The sequence below is a fragment of the Ambystoma mexicanum genome, chromosome 6p, assembly GCF_040938575.1.
Source record: "Ambystoma mexicanum isolate Mex_15411 chromosome 6p, UKY_AmexF1_1, whole genome shotgun sequence".
Taxonomy (NCBI): domain Eukaryota; kingdom Metazoa; phylum Chordata; class Amphibia; order Caudata; family Ambystomatidae; genus Ambystoma; species Ambystoma mexicanum.
Genome location: NC_090935.1, coordinates 1,159,303,746 through 1,159,324,066, shown reverse-complemented (window position 1 = coordinate 1,159,324,066; position 20,321 = coordinate 1,159,303,746). Strand labels below are relative to the sequence as shown.

General features: G+C 43.0%; 1 protein-coding gene across 1 annotated transcript in view; it reads right to left on the bottom strand.

Annotated features, from left to right (window-relative positions):
- Positions 1 to 19,833, bottom strand: part of SMC5 (structural maintenance of chromosomes 5) — a 1,384,551-nt gene extending 1,364,718 nt beyond the window's left edge. The window contains exon 1 of the mRNA XM_069625793.1: positions 19,462 to 19,833. Within this exon, the coding sequence (XP_069481894.1) occupies positions 19,462 to 19,676 (215 nt within the window). The 5' untranslated portion in view covers positions 19,677 to 19,833. The remainder of the gene's footprint in view (positions 1 to 19,461) is intronic.
- Between the last annotated feature and the right edge of the window lie 488 nt (positions 19,834 to 20,321).

Below are 20,321 nucleotides of genomic sequence, written 5' to 3'. Positions count from 1 at the left end.
GAAAGATAGGTTAAAGAAACTGCAATTGATTAATATTGAGAGCCCCCGTTAATATTACTCAAATAAAATGCAGAAATTAAGACAAGGCACCTAAATTCAAATAATCAAAGTGGACAATCATTAATATGTCTTGAAATGGAGAATGAAGGAAAACGGATTCGGGAACGTTTAAGAATTCATCTTTTCCCAGAAGGGAAAATATTTTAAACCACTGCAGAAAGAATCCCAGCCACAGAGAGCTAAAGTAATAGTGGTTCTGAAGAAAAATCGAGTTGCATGCAATTGCAAGAGCAAGATTCTCTGCCTTGAAGGGCGGTAGAAGAACAAATAAATAGCTGAAGAGGGTGGAAGAGAGGACGTGGAAGAGAGGACACTGAAGAGGAGGGTTGTGCTAACAAATGTAAAAAAGTGTATGTGTGGTCAGTGACGGATGTTAAGAACAAAAGACAGGGGTCATGTAAATATTGAAAAACAGGCAATAGGCAGAATTCAACAAGTGAGGCTGCGGGGAGCAAGTGTGTGGTTTCATTTATAATATTGATCAAGTGATTCAGTACAAAGCAGTTCCTTTTAATCCTAGGTTCGCCAATCTTCTTCTTTTTGGTGGTCATTAACAATGCGGCAGAGATGTCCAGTACGACAAGCACACTAGGTGAGCTGGTACCGCGTTCTTCAGCGTGCCCCATATCTGGCAGAGTCTAGATTATGTCCCTCTTGTTGGTCTGAATATGTATTGTTCCGTTTTTTGCCTTGCGTGTGTGTTAAGGAAGCTGCTGGTATATGAACGGCAAGGATTCCTGCCGAAAATACTCCCTTTGAGACTTGTCAGTAGTTAGGTGGGTTAGGGCTTTCTTTTCTTTTTTAGAAAACTCTTGCTAAAGTGCTTTTCAAAACAAGAGGGACCCCACCTTGATCAATGTTTCCCTAAATACCTCCCTTCTAGAGTTATTCGGTCGTCTAGCTCCAACTCTCTGCAGATCAGACGCTTTTCCAAGCACAAAGTGGGGGTGAGGGGGTAGATCTCTCTCCTCTGCAGGTGCCTCCCTCAGGAATGGTCTCCGTGCCCCCCTCAGACTTGAGCCGGATCTCCTTAAGTTCCGGAAGCTTCTCAAGACCCTCATTTTCTCTTCCTCCTTCCCTCCCCTGCTAATGTCCCCCTCTGCCTCTCTTCGACTGGCTGGCTGTTTCCTTCAGATTCCGGGGCACCAGGCCCTCCTCGACCAGTCTACCCCTGAACCTGTTCTCCCCTGATCACCCTGCACCCCTAACCTGCACTTGTCCTTCCGGACTCACTCCGCCTGCACTGGCCTGGCTGGTCCTGCACCCATTGAGCCCTTCCAGCGCCATCCCTCGCACTTAGCACGTGGACCTTCCTTCCCCTGCACTCACTGCTTTCTCCTGGCACTTGTCAACCCCGCCACCCCTTGACACTCGCCCTGACTGGCACTTTCCCCCTCCCCCACGCACTTCAGGTTATTGCACTTGCACAATGCGAATGACAGAAGGGCTTGTAGGACCTCTTTTTCGTTTTTCTTTATCCCAGTTCCCTCCCGCTCTTTGCCCTGTTGCGCCTTCAAACACCTTTTTGCCATGCAGGCGCATTATAAATACCCAATAAATGGAAAGGAGGCATGATTGGCAAGTCCAGGTTGCATGTCAGGACCAGGATGCCAGACACTCACATGAAAAATCCAAGTATTGGCGGTTGCTATGGCGATTTGCACAACGCAGTTGTTCCGGGACCACATTTATTGTGAGGCACTGGACCCCTCTGGTACGCGGTAAGATGACCACCCCGTCCCAGGGCCACATTACCTATGAAGCTCCTCAACTGCAATACGTGGCACAATGAAGTCAGTGCGCAGAACGCCCCTACAGCAAAACAAGCATACCTGTAAGAACCGCCCTCCACCGCTATGAAAAGGCCTGGAGATGACAGCCCTTTGCTTCTCTACTATGTTAAAAGCTGCATCCGTTTTCCCATGTCCTGCGAGTAACTGGTGCGGATTATCCTGCGTTACTTGACCTTGGCCTGTGTTTTGTAATTTCTATGGATTTTCCAAGTTGGGTTGTATTGTTCAGACCCCACTATTCCTCCTAGTTATCCAACATATGATTGTACATTTCTCGGCAGCAAAATTATGTGCCTGAAACACTTCACTTGCGAGTGTTTGAATTACTATTATGAGCAACAGGCACGAAGTGTTTGCGCTCTAAGTTACTTGCATGTATTCCTTGTAACTTTAATACACAACATAGTTCGCTCAAAAAAAGATGGTGTTAACATTATAACCACACAATTCCTCTACAACGAAATAAATGTTTTCTTTGGTCACACTGCTATACAAACTTGCATTGCAAACAAACGTTATATCGAATTAATATCAGTATCAAACAGGGTAGTACAACAAAACACCCCACTCTGCCTGCACATGTTTCGCTATGTGTGGCGCCATAAACCCAAATTACTACCCACAGCAAGCTTCATGGCTGCACGTTATAAATTCATACGGCCATTCTCTTTTGGGTTCATCTTAGAACAAGCACACCTCAAATCGGTGTAGTTCGACACAATTCTTATATTTAATTTTGTTGCCCGGCTTTTTCTTGCCTTTTCATGCTACACCGTGTTGTGCTACAAAATAGTTCTCAATATCATAAGGAAAATGCCAAAAGCCACGCGGGTATGTCGGCGGAGCAGTAAAGAAACAGGCACAAAAAACAACACTGAGATGATCCATTGTATAATCCAACATTTTTTAACATTACAGGAATTGTAAATTATACCCTCTGAGAATATTTAAGGGAAAAGAACAAACATCTCGAGCATTCGTTTACTATTCATACTTCAGATTGTAAAGCATTTTTTTGCTTGAATAGCTTTTATTTGCATGGTCACTGAACAAGCCACATAATTTCCATGCTAGCGTTGTCATACAATAGCGTTCGGTCCAGGCCGATCTGGGACTTATAGGCTTGCGCAATGACCAGTCTGGCCACAAGGAAAGCTTTACCTACTACTCGTTTGATCTGGGTGAGATGTTTGGCTCACCTGTTTGTGTCCCTAGTAGGCCCAGTATCGGGTTTTTAGGTAGGATCGTGTAAGATCGCCCCTAGTTCGGGAAAGACTGAGTCCCAGTATGGTTCCAATTTCTGACATGTCCACCACGTATGTATGCAGATGCCAGCTCTCCCGCAGATTTTAAAACATTTAAAAATGTGGCTGTAATATGTCCCATGGTACAGAGTTTTCGGGCACTAGTGAGAGAATGCTAGGCACTGTCCAGAAGCATGTAGGTGAAAATATCCAGGCGGTTTCCAAACACAAGTCAAAAAGGAGAAATTCTGTGTCCTTAATGGGATGAAATCGCCGCGAATGAAGAAAAAAAAATCCTCGGCCATGTCCCTTTTCTGCTTTCTGAGGGCCTCACAAAATCAACCGAAATAAATCGGTCTTTTTAAAGTGCGACCTTCAGAAAGCAGAAAAAAAGACATAGAACCAGAAGGAGTGCTGGGACCCGAGCATAAAGCTCCAGTCCAGCAGGTAAGTGAGGAGGGAGCTAGGAGGTGGGGAAATGGTAAGGTTCGTTTTTGGGGATGGGGGTGGGATGAGGACATGCGGTGGGGGACGGGGACAACAAAGACTCCCTATTGCCTCACCACAATCAATGATGGCGCCACCCATGGAAGGTTCTTAGGGGGGCTGGAAACAGCTGGCAGTGCACAGTACCTTCTCTCTCGCTGTTCAAGCCACCTGGTTGGCTAAGCGCCCTTTCACAGGTACAAATAGGATAAAATTCCCTAGACATACAACTGTGTGCAAAGCCATGATTACACTGCAATTAGACGCCCAGCTGGTGACGTTAATAGTCAAGATGGGGGGGAAGGACCTGATGAAAGGGTTGGACAGGGCATTAAAGATATGCCTGGACAAGGTGCTTGCTATCTCGGGACCATTGACAAAATGGTTTGGAAAAGGAGGGGATGGTGGACAGCATTCCACTTTGAGACTAGGTTCAGAAGGTAATTCGCTTCCTGGGCAACACTAATGCTGTGCTGGTTGTGCAGTGTAAGACAGTTGCCTTGCTTAGACGTACATCCCAAATTGGCAGATTTAGCACCTAGAGACCCGGGTGAGGATGCAGGATCCCTCCTATTTGGGAACAAGTTTAGTCCAAATATGTTGGGCTGTACACAACCGTGGACAATTTTCAAGCCTCTTTGAAAAGATTAGTTGGTGGATGCAATTGTGGATGCGCTGCGGAAGGTAGGGGTTGATTCCCTTGCTTGCTTTTTCAGGAATTCCAGCAGCAGAATCTAACTGGCAGCACAGACAGCAGCAGAATCGCTTTCAGTAACTGGCAGCACAGAAGTCTCACTCCTGCACGTTCTTTCGCCAGCATGCCAGAAGCTGGCACAACAGATCACGCTTCAATAATTAAAGATTTCAGAGACAACAATGATTGCAAAGAGGAAATGGTCCTCAGGTTTCAGGTGTCTGTGTTTATCCATTCCTGGTTGTGTAGCACAATACGTTGGTTCGTCTAAACAGTTCAGGGATTCCACACTCCATTTGGGACATCCATTTCTCGTCAGACCATTTTTGCTCATCCGGAGAGCACCAGGTTGGTTCATCAGGAGGTTCTAGAATTGAAGGGAAAAGGAGCTAATTGTGCAGATTCCCATGGGTACTCCAGGGTTTGTAAGCAATATCCAAGATCAAAACTATCAAGAAGATCATCAGGTTGATGGGAGCATAACAAATGATTTCACAGAGGAATTGGGGCAGGATTAAAGGTCTCGTTTCTGCGTGCATCAATTCAGGCAATCTTTCTGGGGCCTTTTCAATTACAGGGCTTTGTAGAGATTGGAAGGCTTTGCACCTAAAGAAGTGACTCAGTTACTGTGGCGAGATTCACTTCTCTGCAGAGGCCAGAGTGGAACTCCATTGGTAAATGAATCACAAGCAAGCATGGAACAGCAAAGGGGTATTTCTGATGTATCCAGACTTCATTATAGAATTGGACACCTTTGTTTTGGGCCGGGTAGCATGTTGCGGGCAAATCACAATAGGGAGGAATAAAGCACCCCCTGACCCCAGGAAAGGGAGCTGAAATGTTTTTGTTAATTGAAGGCACGTTCCTGCACCCTGAAGAGTCTACCAAAGGACCAGGTGGAAAATTGGAGTTCTTCTCAGAATGGACAACATTTTGGAGGTTCAATACATCAACAAGATAGGGAGGGAGGCCTGGTCACGAATACTGGCTAAGACAAAAGGTTTTTAGGCATTTTTGTCTGGAGAGACAGATTGTCCTCCACGCAGAATATCTGCCTTGTCTACACAACATGGTGGTTGCCTGGTATTCCAAACACCTTTGCAGAGCAAGCAATTGGATGCTTCCACAGTTTTTCAGTTGGACGCACGGCCTGGAGGATGTGGCCTGTGATGCCCTTAAACAAAATTGGACAGACATCAGGGGTTACACCTTGCATCCGTTCCTCATTATTTAGATACCAATTTGGTGCGGGAGGATACAATGATCATCAGTGATTCTGGAGACCCTGCTTTGACCATCTCAATCTTTTTAGCAGTGTTTTTTTAAGCAGATTTTTGGCTGAAAAACGAATCGAAAGATATGGGGGCGGGGTGAAAGGGATATAAGCGGTAGGGGGTGTGAGGACTGGGAATTGGGGGAATTTTGAGGCGGACCACCCGCCAAGTTAATTATTTGATGAGTTTTTCAGCCAAAAATAAATAAAAACAATTTAAAAAAAAAAAAATCAGCAGCAAAAGACTCAGTGAAAAAAACCTGACAATGGAATAACATAGAACCTGAAAAGCAATGGTCTTGGGTTATGCCCAGAACAATGCCCGAGGTTTAGGTTAATTCAAAACCTTCCAGGCATCACCCCTTGTTTTTTGTTAAATGTTTAAAGCAATGTGAAAGAGCCAAAGTCAGACCTCCCAATCATAAACTGCAACATCATCTTTTTTTTTTTTTTAAAAACACACCTTTTGACCATCTTTCTTCCTCTACCATCGCTAGGTGTATTTGCTGGGACATGCCCCTTTCTGGAAGTGAGGTTTTCATAATTTGGGCCCACTTTTCTAAGGGAGCCATGACCTCAAAAGCCTTTTGTCCAGGGTGCCGTCCAATATACCCCGAGATCGGCAGATTGGACCCGCAATAAATGCATTGATTGATTGATTTTTTATTTCTATCGCGCTCGTACACAAGTATTAAACTTTAAGCCTATTCTGCAAACTTCCAGTTGATTGTGGATGCGCTTTGATCATGCAAAGTCGCAGCTTCTGCGTCTTGACAAAGTACAGATATTCCTATCCTAGCTAGCTTTGTATGAAAATCTCAACTTTAATAGATACCGAGAAATAGATTTTCCTTCCCTCGTTTCACTCCATGCTTTTATTATTTTATTTATTCATACATTCAGAAGGATTTTCATACACAACTAGCTACGGGGAGCAATAAAAACAAAAAGAAAGGTATTATTCAGCACTTCCCTTCCCTTCAGTTCAGTTCCGTTCCGTTCGTTCCCTTCAGTCCGCCGTTAACATTTTTGGAGTGCCAGCCATTCCACTATACACAAAGAACAATAAAGTAACTGAACTGAAACACTGTTTTTATTACACTGCACCAATTCATATGCAGTTGTATTTTAGTTGAAGAAAGATAAGGATTTGTATGAAGAAAAAAACAGATAACCACAGTTCTAAAATCATGCTTGTCGGGTTGCTTACTGTATTGTGTAGGGAAAGGGAAGGCAATTGGCAGGCACTTTTGAAAGTGAGAATGGTATTTCGTAGACAAGGTATTTTGATGGAAAACAGGTATGTGACTTTAAGTTTACAGCTGACTGCCAGCAACTGCTCTATCCAGTGAGCTATTTTACTGATCTTATGTGCTTTGCACATTACATAGTATTTGCAACAAGTACTACTATATTCGTCTGATGGAGCTAGTTTATTAGTGGGAGGAACCTGGGCCCTGTACACAGTACTCTCGCGCAGCTGCCGATCTGAAACTGTGACGCGCCCCATTTCCCCATGCACCTGCTGCTTTAAGCCATGCACCCTGAGCAGTGGGAAAGAACTACAAACTAATATCCTCCCTCCCCTACCCTGCCATGACCCCTAAAAGCTGCAACAGCATGAACGCATTAGTGTGGCCATGTTCCCTTGCCTTACACTCCAGACATCCACTGGGGTGGTCAAGGTGCCTGGGACCTCACTGAGCCAGTGAACAATGGCCACAGGGAGGATCCGCCGATCACCTTCACTTTGCCCCAGAAACATGCTGAATAAAAATGCTACTGTAATTTCATTGCAGAAGGGAGACATCAGGAGGTTGGTGTGATGGTAATCATTCAGAGGAGGAAGTAGACGGCACGCTTAGTCCAAGGCAGGGGGCATGGATGAGAACCCAATCAGCTGGGTTAAATAGGCGGTTGGAGGAGGAATAATCATGTGGTGTGGCATTGAGATGGAGCAGAAGAGGAAGAGGGGTGGCGAAAAGGGAAGGGAATCAGGACCGTAGGGAACAGAGGTAAAACAAGGCCCTTTTGAGCTCATCTGTAGAAGGTATGCCCGACATCCACCCGAGCCCATGTTCCATCTAGGGAAGAGAGTTGTCAGTTGGTGGTCAACAGTGGGGCTTAAAGAAGAGATTGACTGAAGCGCAAATAAAATAAGTAAGACCTACCTTTGTCTGCGCAGTGTTTATGATTTTAAGATAGGCCGCTACCCCACCGATGCGGCCAGGTTAGAATTTACTTAGGAGGCACGCAACATGGGTGCGAAACACCTGCAGGAGTCTTCGGCCACAGCGAGTGGTGTCCCGTACACCGTCTTTGTGGATCAGCAAGAAAGAGGGCCCGCGTGGGGCAATTATCCCAAAAAGAATGATCACAGAGAACTCGACGAACAAAACTGTGGCAGCGCTTCATTTGACTCGGACAGCACTCACCAGGTTAGAAAAAAGGCCCCTTACTCGTGCCCAGACCCAAGACGTTGCTACCCAGCAACCGGGGACCCATCACACAAATGAGCTAGGGAGGAGTGGCAGTGATCCACAAAAACAGAGCTTTACCAATGCAAATATATTGCAGGAGTGAAAGAATTAAAAAAAAAAAAAAAAAAAAAGTTTCTGAACACCATATACAATCAGTACAAGGCACTAATTATACGATGGAAAGGAGAAAGACTTCTTTTACACTGCATGGGATACTATGGACAAGAACACTTTGAAAACCTACCTCCACTCAGTCAAGAAGAAAAACGGGGATTAAAGGGCTATAAAAAGCGTATTAAGATGTTGAGCAGAAATTATGATGAAAACATGTGTGCTCTCTCTTTGGCAAAAGGGTATAAGATTTAAATGATGGATTTGCGGCTTCATATACATTTTTCTCTATTAATTCCAATCAACTTATTCTGGAGTGCAAGGAAAGCAAAGTGAGACAAGTACTATGGGCTAAAGGGAACCCGCGATGAGAGGAAGTGTTAAGAGAAGCATACTAGTAAGTGTGTCAAGGAGCTGGAAGATAAATCGTACACAGATAACAGGAAGAATGAGTGACTAGCCTCGGCCGATGTCATGACAGCACAAAACAGTAGGGGAAATAGAAGAAAAGAAGCATTTAGGAGGAAAGTAAAGAAGGCAGAGAGGAGAGGAGAAGATGCTGTGACAGTCCATTTCACATCTCCAGCAGTGATATGTCCTGCAAGTAAAGCAATATGTATGAAATGCAATAGCAGGGTCCACAATTACTGGGAGTTATTTAGCACCCGCTTCTAGCCTAGTTAGCCTGAAACCAACAGCTAGCAGGAGCTACCTTACGCGTCCCAGGCCAATTGATGCCTTATAAACATGTATATGTGAAAGTTAATAAATAGGAATTAGGGCACATATTGCACATTTAAAAACATAATGGATCATACATAATAGACAATAGGCATAACGTTAAAGTTTGCCTCTCCTGTTTAAGTTAGATGTGTGGTGCACCATGTCCTCACTCCTACTTCCAGTGGTAGCTCCTGCCTACTGGATGATGCCAGACAGCCAGGAGCTGGTCTTAGTTCCTGCTCATTGATTTTTATTTTCGAACTATGAAAAGGAAAGGGCATTTCGCCAAATGTTGGAGAATATACACAAATCAACAGACTGTGTAGATGAACTATGTGAGGAATTGGATGAATCCACCTTTATCATTGAAGATGATGAAATAGGACAGAAGGATTAAATACACACACAAGGATCACAAGAAATTATTTGTTGGATGGAGACACAGAAAAACTCAGGGTGTCAATATTAGTAGGAAATAGGAGCACATACAGGGTGATGGGTGCCAATTATATACTCTTTTGCCTAAAAGATTGCTCGATGTGATGTTTACAGGAAGTTTAGTGCTCAATGAAATGGACATAAATCCTGAAGCCTATTGAAACATATTTCTGTCCCATAAAGGAAATGGGCCTTTCGCTAAATTGGTCACACCCAAAAAGATTGCATTAACTAGATCCCAACGCAAAGTAATCAGTGTTTGCTTGTGAGGTGGCAGATCAAGATAAGACAACAGAGGCACGAAATGCATCAGAGAACATGATCTATTCAGTGAAGAAATAGGGTACTCAAAAGGGGTTTGCACATCGACCCAGACTAAGAGCAAAAGTGAACCGCAGTGTTCGAAATTGAGGGAGCCTGGGAGATATTTAATCTGGGTAGCTTGACACCAACAACTAGCAGGAACTACTTTTGTATTCCCGGGCCACCTGATGTAGAACAGCTGAGTGAATTGAATTCAGTGCATTTGGGACAATTGATAAATAAACATTTGAACACACTTACTCCACATGTAAAGCATAAGGGGTCCTAAATAATGGACAAAATTATATTTTTGCATTGTATGTTGAAGTTACAGTTGCAGAACGCTATGTACTAGCCCCTTGTCCTGATAAGGAGCAAGTAATGTCATTTTTGGGAACGGCTGAAGATTATGCTTAATTCATCCTGCGCTTCACTACAACATCCAACATCTGGAAACTGGTGAAGGGAGCAACTTTTGTGTGGAATGGAGAGTGTGAAGCAGAGAATGGAAAAATTCAATGATGCTACCTCAAAGAATTATGACCCTTCCACAAAGGCCAGCAATGAATATCTGGTTGCAGTGTTGACTTAACGAGAAGCGTAGAGAGAATATCATATAGCTTTTGCTCCACATGTGTTAAAAGAAGCGGAGAAGAATTACTCAACAATAGAAAAAGAAATGTTAGCAATTAAATGGACTGTGTTCAGCCCATTGTTATGGGACATACGGCTCGACCTGTGATCCGATCAAAAATAAAATTGCTTAAAGAAATACTAAACACCAAAAGGTTAGATAAAATGTTGTTTCAGAAAGGAAATGGTGAACAAGTTTAAAGTAATATACAGGAATATACACAGGATATTAAACATGTACATATTAGAATTAAAGCAGTCTGTCCAGACTAATAATGAGGAAATCAATGTAGAAAGCTAGGAAGATGATCAAGTACTGATAATTAAACAAAATGGTATGTCCAGGGAGGAGTGGGACAAAGTTAGTCTTTTCTGACAAGTCATAAAAATGACTTTGCGGTGTACAAGTTGGCCTAGTGAGCAATAACATCAGCAAGCCTTTCAAAAACTAAAGCAGTGAAGACTGATTGCTGGTCCGTGACAAACTACATTTGTTGAAAGGACTTATTTTAAGGGGCGATCAAATTATTCCTCCAGAAGGTGTAAGATCCAAAATCATAGAATTGGCACATGAAGGTGATCAAGGAATAACCAAAACGAAACAAAGGGTTAATCAAGATTATTGGGGGACCACATGCGATGTGCAAGTCAAAAAAGCCAAAAGGGATTGTAACCCCTACGAGTAGTGAAAAAGCATGTTCCTCTAGATGTAATCCCAGAACAGTGATGACAGTTCCTACCTTACTACAGAAAAGGGTGTGTGTTGACATTGTCGTCCCAGTAAGGAACTCAGGATTACAAACCTACTGGACAGCCATTATCGATTTCATATCTAGATGGGAAAAAGTCAGTTTTGTACAATATATTTGAACTGAAGATGTTATTGAGCGTTTGGATTCTATATTTAAGAGAGGGATTTCCCACAACTTTGGTAACAGGTAACAGAATTCACTTTGCTTACAAGGCTATGGCTTATCTCAAGAGCAAGGACATTACATATCGCAGTAGCTCAATAGACCACCCAGAAACCAATTGTATTGTACAGAGATTTAATAGGGTTATTAAAGAAAGCATACAAATGGCCATATTGGTAGGGGCTGGTTGGAAGGAAGCAGCCAATGACACTGTGTTCACAAATAGATTCACACCATATGGGTCTCTTCTTTTGAAATGTTGAGAGGAAACCTAATGCTAGAGTGTCCTGCTTGGGTGGGAAGAGTCGCAACTTAATTGGCAACAAATCAGGGATAGAATTGATGAGAAACAAAGAAGTAATAAAAGAGTACATGATAGGTATACATCTGTTGCAAATGGAGACTATAAGAAAGGAGATTGTGTCCACAATAAGATGCCTCTTAATATACAAAAACCGTCTCAAAAGTGGTCTCAACCATTCAGAGTAGGACATTTTTTAATGGAGCTTTTTTTAAAACCATAGACAGTAGCATATCGAACACCAATCAGGTGTGCAAGTGGCATGAGCCGGTTCATCCATTATCTAAAAGGAAAAGTAGTTGGATGGTATGGGCAACAGAATCAAAATGTCAAATGGAAGAGTTAAGTACTGCAAAGAGTGTAGGGATGAGTCGCAAGTTAAGCGATCGGGTAATGAGAGTGTTGGTGATAAATTACAAAATTCTGGATGAAACCATTTGAAGAAGTCAGAACAAAAAGGATTAGTAGGAAACCGAAGTATTTGCGAGATTATATGTGAGAACGACCACTAATCAGACAGGTTTCACAGTCCATTTTTCTCAGATCGGTCTCCCTTTTGTGTGTTGCTGATCTCGCTCTCTCCTTTCTTAAAGTTGATAGTTATCCGTTCTGCCTCTTTATTTATATCATCATCATCCATGCTTTCATATGCTCTATGTCCTTCACAGCAGAGATGGGAGATGTGTGACATCCACATGAGCCTAGGTTCCATGTAGGGTTCTAAAGTAGAGTCGAGTTGTCAGTTGGTGGTGGGACTTAACAAATAGACTGACTGAAAAGCAGATAAAATGAGGAAGATTTACCCCTGTCTGGACAGTGTTTACAATTGCCAGCTGTGGAGGCCAGCTGGCTCAATCGGGCTCCATCTCAAATTAGAAGAGAAACTTCTACTATATCTGCAGCACCTGCCGGAGGCACAGCAAAATATGCAATTTCTATAGGAAGGGTCGCAGTTGATCATTTCATACCAAAAACAAGAAACCAAAGAGATCGATCAGACAGATTGAGTGACTGCGAGATACCCAGAGATCTTCATAAGGAGATCCCTGAACTGTTGACTGAAGGAAATCCTAATCCTAACACTTTGGGGGTCATTTCGAGTTTCCTGGTATTCCGCAGGGATACCGGGAAACGGGCCTACTGTTACCGGCACAAGGATATTCCAGGTGCCGGCAATGACAGTAAATACCCATTCGATGGATTGATGGTACTGGTGCCAGTAATACCAGCATTATTTTTCAAGTGGGGGGGTCCTGATTTACCTCCAGCTCTTGTCTGGAGGAAAATCAGGTAACACCCACCAGCAAACCTGTAGTTTGCCGGACCGGGAAAAGTGGCAGTCACAGAATTACCGCCACTTTTACCAAACAGAACATTTGAGTTCTATCCAAGGAGCGGTGTCTTTGTATTAAATAAAACCAAATTTTTACCTAAGATTGTGCTTGGTCTTTTTGTGAACCTCATTCAGTGGACTAATGTCACTGAATTACAGAATCACTGTATGTTTTTCCTCTTACATTACAACAATGTTCTTTATTCATAGCCAAATATATATTTCTTGAAATAGTAGACAAGGCCCATCTAGTCTGTACATTAGATATATAGTCAGGACATTCCTAGCTCTCCAATTGCCTCGTTATGCACAAATAGCCAATTCCATTTTAGTTTTATTCCTGTACTTTTAGTTCTACTTTTTCCCTCCCAATATAAATGCAGATCTAAAGGTTCAGAGTGGAAATGTAACCATCATCCCCCATTAAGGGTGTTGGGGGGGGGGGGGGCCTCCATAGTGAAGCTCAGTTGCGCCAGACCCTCACTTCAAAGGCCCTAGCTGGCAACCCATGCCTCCAAAACAAATACCTGGTTGATCCTGCCTGAATCCCTTTCATACAGTGCCTCGTTCCCCCAAAGGGTCTGGCCACCATCACCAATGCACCCAGGATGGACAACGTGCAACATTTACCGCTGCAGCCCAGAACTTCCTAGTGGAGTGAAGTCCCCCCCCCGCCCCGAGGACATGGATTTGATGTCACGCATTTATAAAGGTGCATATCCCGAAAGAACCAGGCAGAAGACCTGCATCTGGGCAGTGATTTAACTAGCAGATGATAGGGAAGGTAGATAAGTAGAAAAAAAATTCAATTATTGATGAAGAAAATAAATAAAAGTTTCATTTTGCGTGGAATAGAATCTGAAAGTCAAGCTGCCACGAGTCCAGCTGTCGCAATTCCAGAGAAGGGGATTCAAAATTCTAGGGCCCCCAATGAAAAATGGTCTGTCACCTCTCGTTATGCATTGTCAGCCGGGAAAGGAAGAAATAATCTTAATCAAAGAGCACAGTGACCTAAGCGGGTGCTAAAGCTAGATCTAGATATTCAGATAAACTATGGCCAAGTAGGGGTGCACTTGTAGTTCAAAATTGGGAACTATTCAGCTCCTGCTTCTAGCCCAGAAGAGCGTGCTTAGCTTGACACCAAAAGCTACCAGGAGATACATTTGCCTCTTGGGGTAAACTGTTGCCATACAAACCTACCTATTTCACATTACATTTTTGTACCTTGGAATATGTATAAAGAACAATTAGATACACATCAATACATAATGAACTGTATACACTTAACAAAAGGTTAAAGTTTGCACCTTACCTAAAAGTTATATTTGAGGAACTCTAGTGCTAGCTCCTGCTTATCTAGGGGTAGCGTCTGCCTACTAGGTGATGGCTTATCTTTTTAGCCGCTGCTCGTGAAATCTTACTTTTGACCTCTTGTGCCGTAGGGAGCCAACAGTCGGACGATGCCTCTCTACTTACAGCCCGCCCCTCATCCACCTGGGCACATGGCCAAGGAAAAGGACTTACAAGCTCACTTCGTGCATAAGGTCGTTGGGCTGCATCAGACATATACCAACCGGCCAGAAATCACTCTTGGGCCACTCATGATATGATAGGTTATTCATCCCAGAGGTTTCTAAGCGTGGACCCACGGATCGAACCTGGGTTTCTCTGTGTCGTCTTGCTTCCAAGGCAAGCATGTTTCCCTGAGCTATCCTCCCAAGACATTATGTGCTGCAAGCCAGCCCGCTTCCAACATAAGTTGCCCAGTGTGGAACAGCCCAGTGGGCCTCTCCTGCTACTGCCCTAGGCCACCCAGCACGCATGGCCCAGGATCACAGAGACTCAAGAAGCCCTCCCTACATGGGAGTTCATCCAGGAAGCCCTGGCCAGCCAGGCCGCCTGCCTCAAGAAAGGACCCTTCTCTACATACTTTTATATAAAGTTCACTTGATAAACTTTGGGTATTTTAAAAATATGGATAGTTCAGTTTAATCTTTAGGTGAGTTTTAAAAGCCCCTTTTAATAAAAAAATAATAATAAAATAAACAAACATCCAAAACTACTGGTGTACTCGAGCAGATTTGTGCCCATCAGACTCGGTGGGTAATGCCTGAGACTTTATAAAAAAGAAACACCAGCATCCGTGCTGCAAGTGTTTGTGTCCCCTCTTGTTTTGATAAAAGGGTCATATGCTGGTGTCATTCAAGGGATTGAGGCCTTCCCCCTTCTACCCTGCCCGCAGAATCCAGGGTGATTTAACAAGCTACAGGGAGAGCTGGGGCTGCTCGAGACAAGTAAGGGGCGGGTGCTGGATAGATAACAGACAAAGTAATGTGGTTTTTCCTTGCCATACTATACAGGTCTATCGCCTACTATAACTAAAAACCACCCCCACCCCCATAACAGAAAGGAATAAACATGAATGGAGGAGCTTGCCATGCATTAAATGGGAAAACTAGAGCCCTCTGGACCAGGCGTAAAAATTGAAATCTACTAGCCAGGCATAAGAAGTCACTTGCCCCCTCATTTCTTCCAATGATCAAATGCACATGGATTACCATTTCTTACTCGCCAAGAGTCAATTGTAAGTAGCCAATGGCTAGTAGAAAGTGCACATTTTGAGACCTACTCTGTACATTAACACTGATGGACCATCCCCAAGTATAAAAAGACAATATCCCTCTCACAATACACTTATTTGTCAAGTCTGACATTATATTAATGTCATGAACTTGGTGATCTGAAAAATGTTACTCTCGCCTACAGAGTGCGCACAAAGGGCAAACAGGCACGAACCATACTGGGACGCCACAGTGTCCACTACAGCATAGGAGTGTGCCCTTAAACTATTTATATAGCATTTTATATGTCCATTTCTTGGTAGGTTTTCTTAAATTGTGCAAATGTTTCCATCTCAGTTGTCCTATGGAGCTCCCAGTCATACAGTGGTTCCAGAAAAACGTAACATGCTGTATATATCTTATATGATTTGATGTTCTGTAGACCACTCATAACCCAAGGCTTAGTGCCGAGAATGAGCAGCAAACTGGAGCAAGAAGCCAAAACAGGTCTTTGGTGATTACCTAAAGTGTTGGTCAACTAACACTCAAATGGACATGGGAATACAATTTCAAAGGCGACAAATATCAACAGAGCACTCACATACATGTTCTTTTTCTGCCTTTATGTATTCACTGAAAATAATAAAATTGATAATCAAATAATATGGATTGATAATTAAAAAAATATGCATTTAGCAAAATCTCCTTATTAACTTTTAAAAACTAATGTATACCTTGCCCACAGCTATGCAGGCGTCAAGAATTGCCTATATAGAAAAATATGCAAAAGGAGGTCTTGGCCTCTTCCTTTCATCTCTACCCATACCTTATGGGCCATACCCTGCTAAGTTAAGATGCAATGCCTTTACCTTATCAGTCCCTAGCTTATACTTCCCTTCACCTACCCAGAATCCATGGTCTGCCCCCCACTTTACTTAATTCCAACCATGGACGTCCAAGCAGACAAACACCTTTCTCTGCCACATACCTCTGATGGAGCAGCCAAGACCACACTATGATTTGTCTGGATAAAGTCAACCCACTTGAATCTAGCTAGAAATGGTGCCTTGGAATGGGCCGATATTAGGCATTTGAGTACTAAAAGAATTTCAGATTTTAATAATCTGAATGTGGGGGTCCGAATGAGTGGACACTGCTAGTTACTAAATACTTCTTCAAGATAATAGTTTTCACAAACTTTTAATTGGGTGTTGTGGTTTTGTATCCAAGTCCTACAGGAGAATTAAATATACTGCTTGTAAATAAATAAGTAAGATATTCTTTCCTATCATTGTTAAGAGGCCAAATGCTTGTGGTGCAAGCAATACAGATACGTCTAAACTGATCACATATATTTGACTACATAGTTTCAAGCATCAAATTGATCTAATAAGAGACCGCCCATGTTTCCAGTTCCTTAGCGATGAAACGTGCATCACTGGATTAGCAGGCCTAAATGTTATGGTGAGGCAATTCTTACATGAGAACATTTTAGATCACACAAGATCGATGATGCTGTTTTAAGTCTTTATTTCCAACTATGGTCCATAAAAGTGCAGATGCAATACATAGAAAGAAGAAATCAAGTTCAGTGGCTATCCACATTATAAGATTGAGAAACAATATTAAAACAGGGTTTGATTAAAGTTAAAATCACGACCTCTAGTAGCAACCAAGGTAATTATGCGATCTTTCGTACACTCAGGCCTTACATCTTAACATCCAAGCTTTGGCCAGATAGCTAGAGACTACAAAGACTTCCTCCTTATAATATGTTTTTGCAGACAACAAGGGCATCACTGATAGAACCAGCCTGATATTTCTGTAAAATCGAAGAACCCAATCCTTTTCTTAGCTCATTATATTAAAGGCAATCAAAACAAAAAAGTGCATAATTGATTCGATTATGCTAGGGCAAAAAGTTGATGAATTGGTAGCCCCGTTGAGTGAAAATTCAGCTATAGAAAAAATGTTCAGTCAGAATTTTGTGTTTAGAAAAACAGGGTAGATCTCGTTCAGGTATTTATACAGAGAGAGGTCTGTTTTATGAATAATATAGTTAGGGAAAATCTCGAAAAGAAGGCAGAAATTACCATTTTCCCCTAAGTATTTACTATTTCTAGCTTCCAATTAACCTCACTGTAGATTTCCTCAGTTATCTGTACATCTCTGTCCAGCAAATGATCTGAATTTAGCCAAGATAATAATGAGGTGACATGAAAATACCAAATCCATGATTTCCCCCTTGTGCATTTAAAACATCCCATAGCATTTCTTTGTGGAAATAATGTTATTCAACCTTACGTAAGGGAAGCCAGTGCAAAAGAGGTTTACCTAAAATATGTTTATTCCTTTATAATGTGCCAGGAGTCCGTAGGCATTAAGGCACCCAATAAACAAACAAGAAAAAACAGACACCGACAAGAAAACAGAAAGAACTCTGCACCTGAAAACCAAAGAGAACCGGCAAATAGTGAACTCTATGGATTGCAAACCTGCCTTAAGGCGCAATGGGAATCGATGTTTAGATTCTTGTAAGTTTACCTTTTTACAAAAGGTCCTTAAAATTCAACCATTGGTCCCATAACTCAATGTTTTTTGATAGAATTAGGTTAAAAACAGTGATATTATCCTCGTAAAGGTCCAGAAATGTGCAAGAATATACACATTCGGAGAAATAAGACTATTTATAAAATTGTACATTTCCCATCTAAATTCAGTTGCTAAGGCAAGGTGCAAAATTTCCACTAGCAAGTAAGAAATGTTTGAATGTATAGAATTGAGGTGGCAAGTGACTTTGTGACTGGCAAGTCGCTTGCAACTTTAATTTGTGGTCACTGGCTTAGGATTTCAAACAAATTCCTATTTTGTCTGCAAATTTATTGTAAAAACAACAATCTCAGTTTGACTGCAAGTCATCAATGAATTCAAAGTCAATCTTGGGTAAGTGCAGATGTTACTGTTGAGGAAGATAGACCCCACAAGTATGTTAAGATGTAGATTTCCAGCTTGTTTAACCATGTGTTCATTTACTGCTGTTTCTCAGATCTGGAGGTCAATGCATTTAATGTTGAGTCCCAGATTTGGGCTTTCTCCCATAAGGACTGGGGAGTGGGCTGGACCGAAGTGGAGTGCGGGGAGCCGTCTGAACAGGAGGGAGACTTGGGTGTACCCTTCCCTATAGAGGGTCAAACGGCTGAGGGAAATGGGTCCGAGCTGGTAAGAACAATGACGGTGGGCCCTGGATTGGGGGGGGGGGGTAAAGAGAGGTGTCCCAATCTCAGAGCTGATGGAGGAACCCATGTGAGTGGTAATTGTTGTACACCAAAATGTACTAAAGGGGTAGAGATATGGGCAGCACTTAGTCTGACTACTGGGGGTAGAAAAGGTATTGCCACAAAATAGACCATCGAGCACCCACTCTTCTGCACACAACATAGGAGTGGTAAGTGTAGCACACCAGAATATACGACAAGGGAAGAGATACATGCCACAGTCAATCAAAACATTGGGGGTAGGATAGAGTAGCACCACTAACTAACCCTACCAAAAAAAAAAAAACCCTCACCCTTCTGCATACCTCAAACTCTGAGCTAAACACAACCATACATCTACAGCACAACAAACTGCACACACTTCACTACACCACAACAAAACAAACCACACATAGCCTCGCACAACAGCACATGACAGCTACCAAACAAAACACACCCCTATGCTCAGCAGTACATGGTAGCCGTGAATTCATATATCTAGCAGTCACAGACTCGGGGATAGAGCAACTAAAGTGTGGGGGGGGGTCATAACAGAAAGGGCTGCACAAGCAACCATCAAAACGTAAAAGGGAGACAGATATATATTATTGCACCTTGACATGTAATGTACATGGGGCTAGGTTTAATCGCGACAGGGAGGGCGTACTGGTGGGGGCATGGCATAAGAGCACAATATTGGCACAACGGGCATTGGGAAGTTGTCATTGGAGGGCATCATTTGGGACACGCCTGTACAACGTCTACCCCAGGGGAATCAGAGCACGCTGTGGGTGGCACACCGGTGCAACAAGATAAATGGAATAGGGTCATGTAGCAGTGCAATCTCTTTCCCCACTCACAGAAAGTTTTCCATGCGGATCCGGACGATGGAGCCCTCCACAAAACCCTGGCTGAGTGCAGGATTCTTGCCCAAACCCATCTTCTCCTGAACGCCAAGGAGCCTCTTGCTCCGGCTGTTCCCTGTGCTGGTCGAGGGCGCGGGCTCCGTCACCTGCTCATCCATCCTCTGCTCATCCATTCTTGGCGGAGCGGGCCGCTTGGCCGGTGTTGCCATCTTCAGCTGTAGGTGTCCCCGCAGCCCGTTGAATCTACCGCATCCGGGTCTCGCAGCAGTGTAAGATGCAAAAGGCTGGGTGACAGCGCGAGCATGAAAGGGGCGGGTCTGCTCTGCCTGCAGCGTTGGGTCCTGAAACGCACTTTCCCAAACAGGAAGTAAAGCCGTTCGTAACTCCCGCGTTAGCGTTCGTGAGTATTTGCGTTCCAAGCCTCGATCCAGACACAATGTTTTTTTTCTAAAGCGTTATAAAACAGAAAAGGTAAGTTAACTTACATTACTTAAAAATATACCAAACGGAGACAGCCACAGAGAACTCCTGTTGAAATAAGAGCCAAGGAAGTCACATAATTTCCTATGGATCAGGTTTCAGCAATATTTTAACATACATGAAAAAATGCTTTATTCCATTCCGGAAATGTTAGGCCTGGTTACTAGTTCGCGTTCTGGGATTTGTAGTCATGGAATCCGTGCTGACTAACCCTATAGATTTTGGATGTAAACTACTGCTTTTTGCATAGTATAAATCATGCCCACCAAACAGTGACATCTGGAAAGCTATGACTTAATGATAAGCACTTGAAATTTGACTGTGTATCTTTCCATTCCTTTTTTGTGGCATTTTGGGACCAACCATAAGCAAAT